The sequence below is a fragment of the Tachypleus tridentatus genome, chromosome 8 (assembly GCF_004210375.1).
Source record: "Tachypleus tridentatus isolate NWPU-2018 chromosome 8, ASM421037v1, whole genome shotgun sequence".
Classification (NCBI taxonomy): domain Eukaryota; kingdom Metazoa; phylum Arthropoda; class Merostomata; order Xiphosura; family Limulidae; genus Tachypleus; species Tachypleus tridentatus.
Genome location: NC_134832.1, coordinates 118220216 through 118239840, shown reverse-complemented (window position 1 = coordinate 118239840; position 19625 = coordinate 118220216). Strand labels below are relative to the sequence as shown.

Sequence of the window (19625 nt, the reverse complement as noted above, 5' to 3'; positions counted from 1 at the left end):
ATCGCACGCCTTACGCGCTTGGCCATGCCAGGCCTGCACGTCTTTATAAAACTACATTTAAAAGAATTATACTTTTGAACATAACGCTCAGCTAGGGAGCCCTCCGCTAGTACAGCGGTAAGTCTAGGTATTTACACCCTGAAATCAGCACTTCGATTCCCCGCGGTAGAGTTAGGAAATAGCTTCATGTGGCTTTGCTATAAGAAAAATACCTACCTCCTCATAACCTGGAATTACGGGTCAAAACGTCGTAATTTTTAAATTGAGAGTTTTTGTAAAAACTGTTTCTCTTCCTGCCTGTAACTTTGTGTTACGTGTAGTGCCCTCTAGTGGTATCACATATAACTTGTAGGGTAGTTTCATTATCTTACTTAAACGCTACTAATTTTGGTTAAGTGAACTATTTTCGTACATTTTTATATGGTAGAAAACAAATATTTACTACTAATAAAGATGGTTAATGTCAAAAATAATTGGAAATTACTTTAACAAAAATTAATGATGAACTTTAGATTTTGTTTAAAGAAATTAATTTTTTCACTCTTTACCTTGCTTCATGACAACTCATTTTTTTAAAAACAAACAAACCTATTAATATAAATTTGTTAAAGTGGGTGTGTAGTTTAAGCTTTAGCGATTAATTTTAAAATGTTTTACTAATAGTCTGTAACCATGAGCATTAGTACACCAATCTTATGACTTAATAAACGTGACTGGGAGTCACGTAAGTTCCAAGGAGAAAAAAACAACATGAATTGTATTGAACAGTTGTTTACGTAAGGAAACATATCGTTCCTTTAGCCTACTTAGGATTCTTTATCTCTTAACAGGAAGGTGGATACATAATTGTTTTTCCAACAATATCTAATAAATTTTTATCGTAAATGATCTATTTTACAATAATAAGAAAAGCAATAAAATTAATCTTTTTTTTTTATTACTAGTGTGTAGAAAGATACATAGTCTCACAGAAAACAGTTCAAGGCACTAAAGATACATGAGAATTTCGTCATGTAATATTCTCAGATTGTTTCAAGTTATCTGTTTTTAACGTGCTGTTCGTTACGTGAGACGTAAACAGAAATGTGGCTAGATATGATACTAACGATATACAAGCAATTAGTAACAAAATTTGATGTTATGTATCTTTTATTTTTAACCGCTCTAACACTACCTGTTCCCAAAATTAGAACAAGATTATAGTTTGTTTTCGTCTAATCGCGAACTGTTACTCAGAAGAACAGGGAGAATAAACGTCAGTACTGTACTCCACTATCAGTACTGTACTCTACTATCAGTACTGTACTCCACTATCAGTACTGTACTCTACTATCAGTACTGTGCTTTACTATCAGTACTGTACTCTACTATCAGTACTGTGCTTTACTATCAGTACTGTACTCTACTATCAGTACTGTACTCCAATATCAGTACTGTACTCTAGTATCAGTACTCTAGTCTACTATCAGTACTGTACTCCACTATCAGCACTGTACTCCACTATCAGTACTGCACTCTACTATCAGTACTGCACTCCACTATCAGTACTGAACTCTACTATCAGTACTGTACTCCACTATCAGTACTGTACTCTACTATCAGTACTGTACTCCACTATCAGTACTGTGCTTTACTATCAGTACTGTACTCTACTATCAGTACTGTACTCCAATATCAGTACTGTACTCTAGTATCAGTACTCTACTCTACTATCAGTACTGTACTCCACTATCAGTACTGCACTCTACTATCAGTACTGCACTCCACTATCAGTACTGAACTCTACTATCAGTACTGTACTCTACTATCAGTACTGTGCTCTACTATCAGTACTGTGCTCTACTATCAGTACTGTACTCTGCTATCAGTACTGTATTCTACTACCAGTACTGTGCTGTACTATTAGTAATGTGCTCCACTATCAGTATTGTGCTTTACTATCAGTACTGTACTCTGCTATCAGTACTGCACTCCACTATCAGTACTGCACTCCACTATCAGTACTGCACTCCACTATCAGTACTGAACTCTACTATCAGTACTGTACTCTACTATCAGTACTGTACTCTACTATCAGTACTGTACTCTGCTATCAGTACTGCACTCCACTATCAGTACTGAACTCCACTATCAGTACTGTACTCTGCTATCAGTACTGTACTCTACTATCAGTACTGTGCTCTACTATCAGTACTGTACTCTGCTATCAGTACTGTACTCTACTACCAGTACTGTGCTGTACTATTAGTAATGTGCTCCACTATCAGTATTGTGCTTTACTATCAGTACTGTACTCTGATATCAGTACTGTACTCTACTATTAGTACTGTGCTCTACTAATCACATTTCAGAACATGACGTAACTTATTATAGATTTACCGTGAAGAATATATGTAAAGAATTTGAAAAAAACTATTTGAAGATACAACAACAAATAGAAAAAGTTAGGTGGATTTTAATTTGAATTAATCTACAATTATTACACTTATTAAACTTCGAAAGGTATTGACGCTGTGTTATTTCCTTTATGTAAAATAGATAAGCCTAGCTCACCTTTCGTTTGTTTTAACGATACTGCCATGTTTTACTTGTTTTTTATTTTCGCCCATTCACCGCCAACTTTTTGGCTACTTTTTACCAACGAATAGTAGGATTGACCGTCAAATTATAACTCCCCCACAGCTAAATGAGCAAGTATATTTGGTGTTATGGGGATTAGAACCCGCGATCTTTCGATTACGAGTCTAGTGCCTCTAACCACCTGGCTTTAAACATGAGTTAAATAATCTGCCTGAGTGTTCTGTCTCCCGTTTGAAAAGCTTTCTAGATAGATGAAGCTCGACATTCACTTTTGAAATGACAGGATAGCAGGTATGAATAACGTTGATGTTAAATTTTATTTCTCAAGCTTTTTATTTCCTAATAATTTCAAAACGTGACGTAACTTAAATCATAAAATTGTATATTTACTGTATGTTATTACTGAGATTTATTTGTTTATTTATTTGTAATTAAGCACAAAGCTACACAATGGGTTATCTGTGCTCTGCCTACCACGGATGTTGAAACTCGGTTTTTAGCGGTGTGAGCCCCCAGACAGACCGCTGAGCCACTGGGGGCTATTAGGGAGAGGTTCTTGGTATTACTGAAATGCTCAACCATTACTTTTTGTGGTGGCGGTAAAGTAGCTCAGAACTTTGGCCCTGAGTGAAAGAAACCAAGAGTGCAACACAATCTACCTTTTAAAGTCCATTCAATAATTTTAATTGACAGGTTAACTTAAACTTTTCCCATCACTAAGGACAAGTACTTTTACTTTTAACTTGTAAGAATAAAGCTAATTTACACTACAATTTCCGATATTTGATAGCGATATAGCGAGCCAGAAATATGATTGGATAACAGCTCACCTGTATACATAACAGTATTTGACTAATCATTTAGTAACATTTCTGTTTGTTCTAACATGCGTAACAAATTTGGAAATAGTGTGTAATAATAATTAATGTATTTCAAGTTTTTATTTCTTATTCAATGCTTTGGAAATATAACTAATAACTAGTAATACCTGAACGAACAGTAGAGTGTTCAGACTTCTGTATAAGTTTACAACATGTGCATATATGGAGCATCAGGCAGAAGGCAGTACTGTCTATGTCGGGATGGCTCGGTTTGTTCATCGAAATGGTATTTTAAATATCTCCTCAATAGGTCACCAGGACTTTACAACTCTATACAGTGTTTCTTTTTATAACAAATTATGTAATGCCTAAGTCACAAGTTTTGGGAATGCATGTAAGTACTATAGGAAAAAAACAACTTTGTATTTATTATTTTTCTATCTTGTTTCTTTATAACATTAATTTAGTGTCAACCAATTTCACTGAGGTGACACAGTTTCAAACGGAGTATCCTCTTTTATAAGTATTATTAATAATTAGTAATAAATAAAAATAATCATAATTCTAGTATAAACGACGTTCTTGAAGCTAGCTTTCTTACATAAATATAGTATTCCTTTAAAACACTTAATTTGTCGTTGTTTTTGTTATTAAGCACAAAGTTACACAATGGGCTATTATTGCTCTGCCCATCACAGGTATCGAAACCCGGTTTTTAGCAGTATAAACCGGTAGACATACCGCTGTGTCACTGAGAAGCAAAAGATTGAGGACAGGGTGAAACAGGAATTATCAGTCAATAATAAACAGTAAATATTATGGTTAGAACCTCATTGTATTTAGAACTTAGTTGTAGAAATAGATAAACAGTAAATATTATGGTTAGAACCTCATTGTATTTAGAGCTTAGTTGTAGATACAAACTTTCAATGTCTATTATTAAAACACTACATTAAAAAACAAGTAAAGAAAAACATTTGAATAAAGGAAGTAAACGTACGAATGGCTGACATCAGTCATTCATAAACAATACAAACAAGATAATAGAGACAACACTTGCATCATTCTGTTCTTATAGCACAAGCAAGAATTATTATATACCAATACGTATATATATAACTATTCAATTACAATTAAGTTTAACTTATCCTATTTTTGTCAGTTCCTATTCTGCTACACTGTGTACCTGCACTACTATGGAAGGATGATGCAAGTGCCATCTTTACTATCTTCTTTGCACTGTTTATGAAGGAGTGATATCAGCCATCCCTACATTTTTTGCCTGTTTTGAAAAGTTGTTTCTTTACTTGTATCAAAAGTATTTAGTGCGTCTCATGTATTATATTCTTCTCACAGATGAGATGGTATTTGTAAATATTTTCATAAAACTAAACTCGTTCTGTTACATATGATTGTATGTAATTTTCGTTATTACAATGTTACAATAATTTTATATTGTTGTAACAGTAATTACGTGCAAGTATAATTTAACGTGTAATAATTAAAGAAGTACAACTGAGTGTCCGTTAATTACACAGTGAAGTATTTGTTTGTTTTGAATTTCGCGCAAAGCTACACAAGGGTTATCTATGCTAGCCGTCCCTAATTTAGCGGTGTAAGACTAGCTCTTGAGCTACTCGTTTACCAACGAATAGTAGGATTGACCGTCACATTATAACGCCCCCACGGCTGAAATGGCGAGTATGTTTGGTACGACGAGAATTCGAACCCACGACCCTCAGATTACGAGTCGAATGCCTTAACCCACCTGGCTATGCCGGACCTTGACACACAGTGAAGTAACTTGGCACCAATTGGTTCTGAAGTAATATTGTAAAAGTTTATATAGTACAGATGTGTATTAACGTCTAGTTCACATGTAGTAATATTTTAACATATAGTTAAAAAATAAATCACTATGTATGCTTGTTTTCTTTATATACAATAAAACTTAAGTCATCATGCAACAAATCAGCCATTTTACGAGGAGTATCCTAGTAAAATGATTGGGCAAGCCTTTCCAAGTTTAGCTAAAGACTCTCCTTTCCTCCAAACATTGTCCCGGAATTTTATTCTATATACTCCATTCTGGTGCGACAATCTGTTTGAATCTGTTGGACAAGACAGCTACCAATGCTTGATAGTTGTTAAAGTTCTCAGTTGGAAAGCTGCTTAACGTTGTAAAAGTTGGTCCTTTTAAACAGGCAGACGGTGTATGGTTTACTATTTACTTTTCTACCTATTTACTCTGAAAATGACTTTGAAATGACTCTTTAATGAACCCCATGGTGTCTTCTATCATAGCTTATTGGTTTCTCAATTGATCGATGCTAAATTGGCCAGCGAAATTCTTGAATGGATTTGATAGTGCCATGTCTGGAGTAGTCCAGAAAGGTCCATTACTAACAGATTTTGCAGAAGTAGAAGTAATGAATGTAAACAAAATAAATTATCATATTCCATATTTTCTAACAAATGATGTTCCAGTCCGGAACTCCTGACTTAGTCTATGGCTGGTTTAATATTCGCATTTAATGATTCGTTTTCCATATGATTTATTGCGTTCTTTACTATCTCAATGTTTCTCCTTTTTACTTTGTTAATGTATTTCTTTTCTTCGTCAGTGTTCTCGTATGTTTGAAACGATGCTTCCATATCACACCTGCCTAATGCGATATACTTATTATAATTTTACCTTCAAAAACATCTTTCATTCCTTTTAAATACTAAAATGAATGGTAATGCAATTACCACAATCCTTCACAATGATATTTCAGTTCACTTAAACGGTATGAGGTTTCAAACCCTCAGTTTAAAACGCAAATACTCTTAATGTTCTCAGCGTGGATCATAGATTGTGAATAAGGACAACTTTCATTTTTTATTAATAATAGCTATCCATTATTTGGGTATGCAAGGCTTCTCTATGCAATTAATAATACACTATTTTTGTCGCCTCGGTGGGACAGTGGTAAATTTACAAACTTACAACACTAAATCCCGGGTATGATTCCTCGCAATGGAAATATGGCTTTGCTTTAAAAAAACAATCATGGTCGCTATCTCTCGAAGGTAAATGAAAGTTTGATATAAAAACGTGGACAAATATTTGAGAGAAGATAATTTGAGGTTGTCCACACCAGGTGTAAATAACGCACAACTTTTTCTTGGTAGATTTAAAAAGTAAGATTGATTGAAAATACAACAGAACAATACAAGGTGAAAAATACACAAAAGAAATAACGTAAAACTAAAAAAAAGTCATAAAACAAATAAAAAACAGCTTTAAATGTGTACATATTTTTATGGTAGATGCCTAAATTTAAGGGTGTTGCTTGATATATTCTATATATATTCAACATTCAAAATATTTGTGCTTTGTTCCTAGTCAAGCTGAAAGCTATACAATGGGCTACCTGTGCTGTGTAGTGCTATAGTGAGGAGTTGCAGAATGACAGTACTTGGCGCTGATTTTACAACAAAAGTAGCTCCTGTACAGTTTAAACTAGGGAACCAAGGGGCATGAACCTCAGAAACTTAATATAATAATACAATTCACAGTTACTATATAAGTCAAATACCTAAAAGTGTGTGTGTGGGGTTAATACAGAACACCCGTTTCCAACGCCTCTAATATGCCCATCACGGGTATCGAAACTCGGTTTTTAGCGTACAAGTACGGAGACCTGCCGCTGAGCCATTGATGACAATTACCATATTTCCTGGCATCGAGAACGTCCCTCCCCTCCAAATAAGTCTCAAAAGTTTGGTTTGCGTCTTCCAGGCTAAAGGTTACGTTGGTCATAGGCCCCTTTATATGACTGAGAATGAAATGTATAAACCACTCAGTATTAAAGAACAAATAAATAAACAAGTTCATATGGTGCTCTAACATCGGTACTCTTTTTAACTCCTCAGGCTTAGAATAACGTTATTACTGGTAATAATACAAATATTCCAGTGGTAATATAGGGTTTACACTTTCAAAGGTAAATATGATAGGTATATATCTCACAAAAAACGAAAAGTGGGCAAGAGAATTTATGTACCGTAAGTCACTAAACAATCCACGAAACATCTTGGGCCCGGCATGGCCAGGTGGGAAAAGGCGTGCGACTCGTAATCTGAGGGTCGCGGGTTCGCATCCCCGTCGCGTCAAACATGCTCGCTCTTTCAGCCGTGGGGGCGTTATAATGTGACGGTCAATCCCACTATTCGTTGGTAAAAGAGTAGCCCAAGCGTTGGCGGTGGGTGGTGATGACTAGCTGCCTTCCCTCTAGTCTTACATTGCGAAATTAGGGACGGCTATTTCAGATAGCCCTCGAGTAGCTTTGCGCGAAATTCAAAAACAAACAAACGAAACATCTTGGTAAGAATGGTGGAAGTTCTGCAACCTTATTCTTATGTTGGCCCGGGATGGCCAAGCACGTTAAGGCGTGCGACTCGTAATCCGAGGGTCGCGGGTTTGCATCCCCGTCGCGCCAAACATGCTTGCCCTTTCAGCCGTGGGGGCGTTATAATGTGACGGTCAATCCCACTATTCGTTGGTAAAAGAGTAGCCCAAGAGTTGGCGGTGGGTGGTGATGACTAGCTGCCTTCCCTCTAGTCTTACACTGCAAAATTAGGGACGGCTAGCACAGATAGCCCTCGAGTAGCTTTGTGCAAAATTCCAAAACAAACAAACAAACCATATTCTTATGTTTATCTTTTTTTTTTTTCTTTCAAAATTTGGCTAAACAAAATAAGGGTGCGCCTTCGACAGCGGTAAGTACGGTAGTTCAGATACAAACTGAAGTATCTTGTAATTTTTATATAGTTCATTATGAATTGCCAAAGGAGTACAATTGCTTGTTTGAAGAAAAAAGCTATCAATGGGCTATCACGACTGAGCCCACCATTGGTATTCAACTCCGAATTTTAGATAAGCTCCCGAGAAGTTCACCAGAAGTTTAGCTCTCTCAAACGGTAATAGTGATAACAATTTCTTCGGGACACTGCTAAAGATGTTTAATTTCTAAAAATCAGATTTAAGAAACGTGTGTGATCTTAAAGTTTACAAATGTTAACAATTATGCCATTAGATTAGTAGGAAATATGGGAAGTGTGTCTTAGACAGAATTTATCAGCAAAACTGCTGATCCACAAGCGTTGCAACATTTTCTTGTAAATAAAAGAAAAGAACCAAAATTATGAGTCTTTCCACCAAATACGATTGTATTTTAAAGTCGAAATCATCGTATATTTAATGAAAACACAACAAAACCGAAAGCCACAGTAAACAATTTTTCACGTAATTTTCATATGACCTTTTTTTTTGCAAATACTGCAACAGTATATTGGCATGAACGACTCATTGTTGAGATTCGAAATAATTATTTTACCACACAGTAATCTCATACCAAAAATAAGCACAACGAACTTACATATTCAATCAAAGTTAATTTCACATAACAAGACATTTTCGAACATTTATTTTATACAGACACGTATATACACTATATACGTCTCTGATATTTTATATTACAAAATGTCATCTGCATTAAGTAAACTTAAACATGTTTTAGGGCTATAGTTTTCGTAACCGACATTATTTTCAAACTTCCTTAAAATCACGGACGGCTAGTTCAGATAGCTTTACGCGAAATTCAAAAACAAACAAACGAAACATCTTGGTAATTCGAAATATCGAATTTTTAAAAACCTCTTAAACTTCTTTTGTACAGCAGGTTAAAAATTTAATAATACAATAGATATTTGGTAATCGTAATGAGTTATTTTTACTTAAAACCATTTCTCTTAAGAACACATTTTTTTTTTATTTCTTATAACTTTACAAGTGTACATGAGACACTGAAAAACAACCTTAAAATAACTGTTATTTAGTAATCTTTCTGTAGTTATAATGCATATTTTATTCACAATAATATGTTATTTTATTGTAAAAAAAAAAATCATAGTATAATAGAAAATAATAATTAAGTGTCAACTTTCTTTATTGCATGCTATTATTCTGTTGTTAAGTAACTTTTAAATGTAAAATATTAATCTCTTTCAAAATCACACGTGCTCGTTTTTGTAACTCATTAATATAATACACGATGACGCTATCGTCTGGTTTGAGTTTTCCTTTCTGTAGAAAATACGTAAATATATAATATTTTATAAAGACAAACAAAATTGTCAGATATGACATTTTAAAACGCAATAAACTGTAATGTTACACTTCTTAATGTATGTCACACAATTTTTTTCTCAAAATCATTTTGTTTTTTGTGTGCTTGAATTTCCTGTATGATTGCAGAACAAGCGTAAAACTAATGGAGATATTAAGGGTACATGAATAATACATATTTTTACGTTAAGACTAGAATTTGATTTTGAAAATATCTACGCCTAAGGTTATTTCCTGAACTTTTAGGCCAAATTTACTTTAAAAACACTTTCATTCCTCTAAGATACAGACTTTAAATAAAGTACACGAAAATATTTATAGTTTGCAAAATAAAAATTCGGATTTGAAACTTGAATAGGTAAAAACAATTAAAATATTTTTATAATTGTGTGACGAGATGTAACGAAACTCAAAACACAGCTTTGATTTGCGAGAGGTAGAAAAATGATATCAACCACAACAGTTTTATTTTGCTAGTAAATTGTTTAGTTGTACTTTGAATTCCCAACTAAAACTTGTTTGCTCTATAAGTTAGAAAACACGGATAGTTTATTCAGGAAAATATTTAAAGTTCAGCCAATGTATGTATTTAACAAATACTAGAAACTAATACCTCAATATGGTCTTCAGTTTTCAATACATCTACATATTTTTTACTACATACAGATAAGAACATGAGTAAACACAATAGAAACTGTATAATGTAACTTCAGAACTAATACTGCTTGTATGCAAACAAATAAAAACTTCTCTTGTTCATACAAGTGTTCAAGAAATTGTTCTAACATTTACAGTTACAATGAATTGTGTGTTTTTAAGCTGGAGTCAAATAATTGTTCAATAAGAATTATACTTGCTATTTAATATATTTCTAAAAATTTTACCGTAGGAAAAAATTTGCATCTTTAAATACAATATTATGTTGATTCCATTCAAAATATTCAAAAGGGAGAGATTTATTCCATCACATACTTACTTAGAAAGGAATTAATTCTTTTCGTTGATTTTTTCATGAAAAGCATTTTAAATTAATCGTTATATATTATTTTTCTTAATGAAACTATTAAGCCTATCCATAAGAAGAAAACAAACGTATCTGAAACACCTTTTCTTCTTATTTTATCAAAGGAAGTAATTATTTTAAATAAAGTTTCTTCACTTCTCCAGTAAAATTCTGAAAGGTTTATTCAATGTTATGTACGTAAAAATACTAAACAAGTTGATGAAAACTATATTAGAATGAAAATAAAACCTGTTGTCAAACATTTACTCTTAGTTTTTGAATTTTGTTTTGAATCTAGTTTGCTTGTACTCCAGAATTATGTCACTTCACTCAAGTGAATTTTTTATCTTAGGAAAGGTACTTCATCTATTAATGTTCTTTCCATTAAGACAATTATCTTATATAATTCATACAACGGCATTAGTTTAAAGGGATGGGTGAAAAGCTGAGGAAAATTTTCATGTGAAACATCATGGAAAACATCTTAGGATTCTTCCTCACAATTCTGTAATAAAAACTTTACTAACCAAATATAATGGGCCAATAGGTGCTACAGCTGTATCTCTAATAACAGGTATGGGTGTGAGAAAGCTTAGATAACGCAATACACTAAAATGGAAGCCTGTACTTGAAATAATGTTACAATATTATGTAACACTGGAAAACTGAAATTACGTGCTTTGGTATTACACTCATAAACACAAATTTTATTGTGTTTTGAGATACCATAGTACTGTGATAATTCAATAACAAAGCATTTACAGTCATCAGTTGACAAAGACAACTTGGTAATTTTTTAAAGAATGTTTTGTTATGTTATTGACTAAAACACTCTTTAATAGAAATCTCAATAATCAACTCTGTGCAAGGATAAAATAAATATGTACATGTATATATTTATTGCAATATCACCAGCATCATGCCAGAGATAAATTATTTATTAATATTGAAATTTTGTATTATTTTAAACTAATAACGAACAAAATTACTTAATTTATTATCAAAAACAAGACATTAAAACTTATTATTAGTCACTGGTACTGTGTTTATTTTCATAGTGTTGTTGTGGTATCACAGGCGATTTTATTCAGTTACTTTGTCAGCAACACAAATTCGAAGAAATCAGATAACAAACAAAACTGTTACTAAAAATCCAAATAAAAATTTCACAAAAGAAAATGAGCAAAAAAGGTACTTCCTGAACATCACTTTGGAGAAAAAGTTTTAAAATTGGAGTTTCTTATTTTATCTAGACAGCTCTTCTTTCTATATTCTAATAGCAGTTTTCTAACAATGTATTAATCTTCAAAGAGAATCAATCAAAAGACTGATGTTTCTATCTAAAAACAAGCACTAACACAAATTCTGAACATTCCTAATTCAACTATCTGTAAGAAGCCCAAACATTAATTGAAACTAGTTGTGTTTTCGTCTAACACCATAAACTTGTACATTGTTATAAACAGTAAATTATTTAGGCTAATAAGTTATGTTGAAAATAAAACCTACGTATGAAATGTTTAAATTCAATAATTGGGGAATGAAATGGAGTTGCAAATACTGTCACAAAATTAAGCACAAAACATTGCTTGGTACAAAAAAAATTTACAAGAGTTTTTATACACAACATACTTAACATTTCAGCATTATTTTGCTGAGTATTATTTATTCTACACTAGAGACAAAAGACTAGATTGTATAGGTTTTTCTTTCTGTTGGGTATTGAACATCTTGTGACAACTTCTTCTGAGGTCACTACAGCAGTTCTGAGCTTACAGCCACAATGTGAGAGTAAACAGTAATTAATTGTAATCTCTCATGCACCTGAGTTCACTTTGTACATAAAGTCATAAACAGCTATAAAGTATCACAAAGATTCACTTTCTTTCAATCTAACAGTATATGTGTGTGTATATATATATATATATATATAAATTTGTTAGGTTTCTCATTTAGTAGATGTTCCTTCCTCCATCTCTTCTTCTTCTGGCTCTTCCAGAGTTATTTGAAACTTTATTTTATCTGATGACTTTGGAAACTTTGGTGGTTGATTAGAACTGTTATCAATACAATCTCCAGCTGATCGTTGGTCAAGATTAAGATCAGGAGTACTGGTAGTGGGGCTGGCAGGGATCATATTCTGATACCAGTCTCTGTTCTCTTCTAGTGTATCCAAGATCTCCTGTGCATCAGGATGGACAAGATCAGCCCAAGTTTCCCACAGTGGATGAACAATGTAATCAATAAACCCAACCTGTAAGACCAAAATTGAACTAGAATGAAAACTTATTTTAATAACATTATACAATATTAAGATCTAAGTCCTTCAAATAAAATTACTGACCTTAAAAAAACAACAACTTCCCAGCTATACTGTTTCTGGTTGGTTTGTGAAGTGGGGAGTGGATCAATTGTTATGTTTGCAAGATATATCTGGAAGAATTCTTATTGTTTCCATTAAAGCTAGGTACTTTAATTGTTTACCTATGAACAGGAATTACATCAATTACGCGACATAAGCTAAATAATAAATCAAAGTGCAATTAAACTAATTAATTAAAATTAGTGTTTTGGATTTCTACTGTATAGTATGAAATACTATGTATTTCTACTGTATTTTTACTTAAATATTGAAGTAATTTTTGAATGTTGCTACCAAGCTTGATCATTCTGTATTTGTTACGAGAAAATCTACCAAGGCTATCTGCTCTTGTCACAAACTATAGGGAAGGCAGCTGACTGGCAGCACCCTCTGCTAGCCAGTCTTTTTTGTTGTTGTTGGTAGCAATGAACTGCTGACTACAGGGAAAGCTTCGAGTTGGTAGCACCCATCATGAATATTTTTTTTCTTTTTACTTGGTTTAAGAAACACTTTACTAATCAGCTAATCAAATGTAATTAATTATTGGGACCATCAATTAAACAATTAGCAAATACAGCTAACTGTCCAGCTATAGTTTCAAGTACAACTATATTTTCTCTCTTATAGATAATGAAATTTTTATGTTTCACACAATATAGTTTGTTTAATTCCTTGGTATGTGACAAGATTACAGTTTTATTGATTTCTAACACTTCTAAAGATCAATATTAGACATAATTCATATTATTTTTTCACCTCACACAGACTCCACCTTAAAAGAAACACAAAACACTAAAATATTTCACACTGCCTTTTTGATAACAGTTAGTGAGAGTCCTTTTATCTTTTAGTGATTATAATATTATGTATTTACATGCAAAATGACAAGAAAAATATTACCAGTAAGTTGTGAGTGAACATTCAACACATTTGAAAGATTAATACCATGAGTAAATAGCCAAAGCCTGAAGAGAAAAGAATGCAACATTCAATGGGACTTTGTGGTATGCTATTTTACACTGAGCATTTACTTCTATATAACACTGTGGGAAACAAATTCTTTTATTAGGAGTCTGTAAATGAGTGTAATTCCAAGCATGTAAATAGTTGATGCTTACCTGGGATTTTTCAACAGTTGCATTGTGCCTGTCACACATAGGACTGATGTCCAGGCCTTGTGCACGTTCTTTGTCACCCTGCTGATAGAACTCTTCCATAAGTAGGTCCACCCACTTCCTGTACATCTCCAGTGGTTTCGTTGGACTGCTGAGGTCAGAGCAGTGAATCATGTTCTGAAGGACCTGCATAGTTACAATAGAAAGCAATCATTTACTATAAAAGTCAAAGGTTTCTTACTGAACAATGTTTTTGAATCATGGAGTTTAAAAATAGGTACTTTGTTGTAGAAAAAAAAAAGGTGTTAACTGCCACATTACAAATGTACTAAACAGTAATTTTTGAACCTAGATATGCCTACTAGAAAACAAGGTATGTGTACATGCATCTTGAATTATATTTGTGTTTGTTAAAAGTATGCAACACCTTTATTCCATAAACTGCAAACCTGTTTAGAGAAACTTACAATGCCGTTATTGTACCATAGGCCCTGAAATCATGTTTATAACTGTATGACACCTTTTAAAATTAAGCTAAAGTTTTGGTTTGGTTTGTTTTAAATTTCGTGCAAAACTACTCGAGGGCTGTTTGCACTAGCTGTCCCTAATTTAGCAGTGTAAGACCAGAGAGAAGGCAGCTAGTCATCACCACTCCCCACCAACTTTTGGGCTACTCTTTTACCAACGAATAGTGGGATTGACCGTCACATTATAATGCCCCCACAGCTGAAAAGACTAAGCTAAAGGTCAAAATAATAGTATAACATTAGTTTTTTATATCAAGATCTTGTATTATCAGTAAAAAGAAGAAAGAGCATGCAATATTCTAACCAAACAACACTCTAAAATTGAAATATTAGATTATTGTCATATCAAGTACCATAATAACACACAGGCCACTCTGGCCTGGTCCCTGGCCATACACGGAATCTTTCAGTCACCCAAATAGACAAAAATTATGATTGGTAAAACAAGCAGAATAGAGGCCAGAATGAGTTATTGTTTCTAAATATTATCTGGGCCACTAAACCTTAATCCAGCCCTGCTCATAACACTCTCTACAAGGTTTATATTTATACTCATTACTTTAATGTAATGGTGGTGACTTTTTTGTGAAAACTAAAACCCTAAGAATAGCAAAGAAGAATTAACCTACTTGGATCCTTTCTGTGTAGTTGTTGAGAAGCACTACCCCTGTTCCAGAAACTTTCTTTGTTTCGACCATAGTTTTTAAATCAGCAAGTAGGCTCATATGCTTGGACATATCAGTAGCAAGAACCTGCAGAGTTCAAACCCATAAGCATTACTAATAAAAATTATAATTACCTAAAAAAGACCAAAAAAGAAACAACACAGTATAATTATGGTATAAAACATCTATTTGCCCATCTCGCTTATGATGCTCTGTATTAAAGAGTCCCAGAACTTTGCTATGAAAACAAAATGTTTTTTTGAAATCTTTCCATTGTATCTTTATGAATATTATGCTGTAGATATCAAATGTTGAAGTCCTAGGACATATTTCAGTAATCTCAACAGTATTAACAGAATTGTAATATCAAATACTTATATATTACTATGTAGCTTACCATGTCTATTGAAATCTTCCTAATTGTCTGTCGTTGCTTCTTGTTAAGGCTCTCAAAAATGTTACAATTTTCATCTTGTAACAGTTTAAAAGCAACAGCTAAGGAGTGGTTCTCCAAGACAGATTCATCATTGTACATTATTGCCAGTTCAGACACTGGATAAAAAACATAAGTAAAGTAATAGCATGTTAGTAAGTGTTCAGATTTTTAAAATTAATTAATGGCTTCAGTTTCACTGTAGGTTACTGGAAAAAGATATTTGATATATCTTTGTAACATAAAGTTAGTGTTTACAGTTGTTTTTTTTTATCGCAAGATATTACAAAAGTGTTACAAGCCATAAATGTAATTTATAATTATTTTTATATTAATATGAATTATTAGTTTATAACTGATAATACACAGTTAATGAATAAAAACACTAATACTTTTTCAACATTTCAACTTAACTTTAGCAAAATAAATTTAACATAAAAATAACTTACCATAAATAATCGTTTTTAATCTGCATTATTAGACTATCATTCTATTTAAAACAAGTACTGTTATTTGTGTTACTGGAGAACTAAAGACTGAAAAGTATGTTCCAGTTCCATAATGTGCAGTTGATAAATGGATAAAACAAAAGGTCAGGGCTATATTAGGTTTTTAATGGAGTGTGGCTGTGCATATGACAAAAATAATTACTTAGATATATTGTTTATTATTATAAAGTATTGATTAACCAGACAAGACTGGCTTATTATAATGATTCAAAGTCAATAAAGAAGTTTAGAAAAACATTTGAGGTTAATGGAATTTGAGTTAAAAACCATTTAACCTGGCTACTAGCCAAAACTATGTACTGACAGGTGACACAATTTCAATGGGATAGGCTTTAAGTAATGAACTCGAACAGTAAACACTGTTCTAGGAATTACTGATGAAACAGAAATGGTAATTAGACCAAGTGGTCCTACACACTTTTCAAGTTTTGGATCACACCTATAAATATTTTTGTGTGTTTTTATCCCCTATTATTGTTAAAACATACAAGACACAGATGCATTATAACAATAATAATAACCTATTCCATTATGCACGAGCAGCTAAATGACCTGCACACCATTTCAATTGTAGAACACATAAACAATAAGTCATTTCTTTTGGAACTTCAAGCTGATGTTTAATTAATTATGAATTCTCTTTTTGCTCCACTAACCATATAAATGGTTTTGTTTCTAACCATATAAATGTTTAAAAAAGTGAGAAATATCAAGTATATGAGAGCTACTATGAATGAATTAACACAAATAATCAACAAAATAAAAGAGGGTTTCAAGAGACCCAGATGCTGAGTGCTTTTGAATAATTGATTATTCTTCTCCTGAAGAAGAAATGTCAACTATTGAAGGAAAAAACTCACATAAAAGTTAATCAACTTGTATATACTAGTAGGAAAAGGTGTCAAACAAAACGGGTAAACAATTCCTGCTTAAATATTAAAATTTTACAAAGTGCTGCCCAGAAAACTGTAAGGTTAAAAACAAAAACAAACAAACAAAAAACAGTAGTCAAAATTAACTCATTACTGATAAAAAAAAAAAAAGTTAGGCTGCTGGCCAACTTACATGTATTGACTAGATATTGATTGGTTACTCCTGGATGATCCACATCATGGATAGCAGCAGCAAACAAAGCAGCGAGAATTTCAAGGTCCATAAACACAGACTGTAGAATAAAGAAACAGGTCAGATATATTAGACTTAAAATCCAAACTGTAAAGACAAATAAAACAAAACATAAAAACTACATATACATGTCTCCATAACAACTTATTCAATCAGAACAGAATAAACTGGTGAAATTGATTAGTGCAGTGATGTATATTTCATATCAAGATATAGAATCTTAGCTTAGATGATAAATGATCTTCCCTTAAATACTACATGAAAGTAAATATTGTCTTTTCTTGTATCGACTGTCTTTAAGTTTTATTATATTTCTGTAAGAGTTTCAACTGTTGGTTGGGTTATTTTGAATTACTCAAAAAAAAGAAAGAAAAAAAAAACATCCAGTCCACTAATGGAAAATAAAACCATTATATTTCATTAACTTTCATGTATCTCTACAGAGATTTGTTAAAATGCAAACTCAGTTTTCATAGCACTTGACTAAATCTCGTAGTGTTTACTCATTAATTTAATAACAAGCTTTGTAACTCAGTAACTCACTTCAACCTAATTTACTTTTTATACATCTAAAACTGTTTCTTAATTAAGCTCTGGAGAAAGTTAAAAAATGAAGTCCATATTCATCATGTAACATTAAACTTTCTTGAAATATCCAGGTGAAAAGCATGGGCTACAGTAATATCAGTCAGAAATATGTGAAAACAAATAATGTTTAGGTAGCACTTAATATTTAGCTAACCTATGATTAAAATAATGCAAATGCGAATTTAATATAAAAAATTCACTGTACCAGTGTAAGACTTGAGGGTGAACAAAGTCCACCCATTTTTTGGAAGAGTGCACCACCTATTCATTATTTTGAGTAAAATGCCATTTTTCACACTTCAGTCTGCTCTGTTATTGTTTTGAATAGTAATCTGGAAGGTTTGAATATTCCTATTTTAACTTTTTGCTGGGTAACCCTCCACATATTTCACTCACCATTATTTGTAGAAGTATAGCCATGAATTTCACTGTGCATCATTTGACAGAATTAATCTCAGAATCTGATTGATTTGTTTTAAACTCAATAAAATAGTTAAGTGTATCATAATGAAACAATATCTTTCTTAAAAATCTATATGTAGTACTTTTAATCTTTTCTTTAAATGATGAAAATGTCTTGGTTAGTTTTGGTAATTATCTTTAAGAACAATGAAGTTGTTCCAATAATAATAAACATAGTTATCAACTGCCTAGAAATGTAGTTGTTTTCATTCTAAAGTAATCCCCAGTTGCACTTGTGTACGAAACTATGCTTATTGGCCATATTCACTAACATATTGTAACAAGTAGTATAAATTAATTTCTTTATACATATTCTTAATATCAATCAGCATATTTAAAAAAAAAGCAAGCAAATCAAATCAATCCAGATTTGAACACTGAATTTATAGAACAACACATTCTGATTTTTCACATCAGGCCACACTGGGTTACTTGCACATTGGATGGGAATTTCTGGATATGATAGTTGCTAAGGTATTTGTGTTAGTTTCATTTCACAAACCTGATCCATTATAAAGTTGGGTTTGAATCTCTATCTCACCAAACATGCTTGCCCTTTCAGCCATGGGAACATTATAATGTGATGGTCAGTCCCATTTTCTGTTGGTAAAAGAGTAGCCTAAGAGTTAGCAATGGGTGGTAATGACTAGCTACCTTACCTCCATTCTTTCACTGCTAAATTAGGGATGGCTAGTGCAGATAGTCCTTGTGTAGCTTTGAGCAAAATTCATAACAAATAAACCATTGAAAAGTTTAAACATCATTATTCTCTGTAGCTTTAAATTTGTAAAATAATCGAGTTACATCCTAAACGAAAAAAAATGACATCGAAAATCCCTGGGGCATACTTACATCAAATACAGGGGAGAGTAGAAGGACATTGACTGACTGAGTTACATCAGCTGCATGAATGCTGTTATGATAGGGAACTTTGAGGTAATGGTCTTCCAGAGTCAGAAGAAAGTTAATTAAAGTTTTTGCTGGAATCTTGAAGGTATTCAGTAAATCTCTGTCCTTCAGGAAATACAATATTAAAAGTTATGTTCTTTTTATGGAAAAAGCTATGCACAAAAGATCAGAAGTTATACTTACACACAGATGATGATAAAACACATATACAACTACAGGGTGTTTGAAAAGTCACTGTGCAGTTTTGGAAGCAGCGATAACAGCATTCATTCAGTCTATTTCAAGCCAGCAACTGATAGCGGTGTTTAGAAACAAAATAAGAAGGATCCAGGCCTGTATTGATGTCAACGGGGG

At 32.6% G+C, this 19625-nt stretch overlaps 1 protein-coding gene across 11 annotated transcripts in view; it reads right to left on the bottom strand.

Annotated features, from left to right (window-relative positions):
* Positions 1 to 10100: 10100 nt before the first annotated feature.
* LOC143223306 (3',5'-cyclic-AMP phosphodiesterase, isoforms N/G-like) overlaps positions 10101 to 19625 on the bottom strand; it is a 188591-nt gene continuing 179066 nt past the window's right edge. For 10 of the 11 annotated variants that reach the window (XM_076451130.1, XM_076451128.1, XM_076451129.1 and 7 more), the window contains 6 exons: positions 19215 to 19376; positions 17253 to 17352; positions 15643 to 15797; positions 15210 to 15332; positions 14057 to 14239; positions 10101 to 12830 (listed from right to left, as the gene is read on the bottom strand). In XM_076451130.1, coding sequence (XP_076307245.1) covers positions 12525 to 12830; positions 14057 to 14239; positions 15210 to 15332; positions 15643 to 15797; positions 17253 to 17352; positions 19215 to 19376 — 1029 coding nt within the window. In that variant the 3' untranslated portion in view covers positions 10101 to 12524. The remainder of the gene's footprint in view (positions 12831 to 14056; positions 14240 to 15209; positions 15333 to 15642; positions 15798 to 17252; positions 17353 to 19214; positions 19377 to 19625) is intronic. The other variant, XM_076451133.1, reaches the window with a different exon arrangement.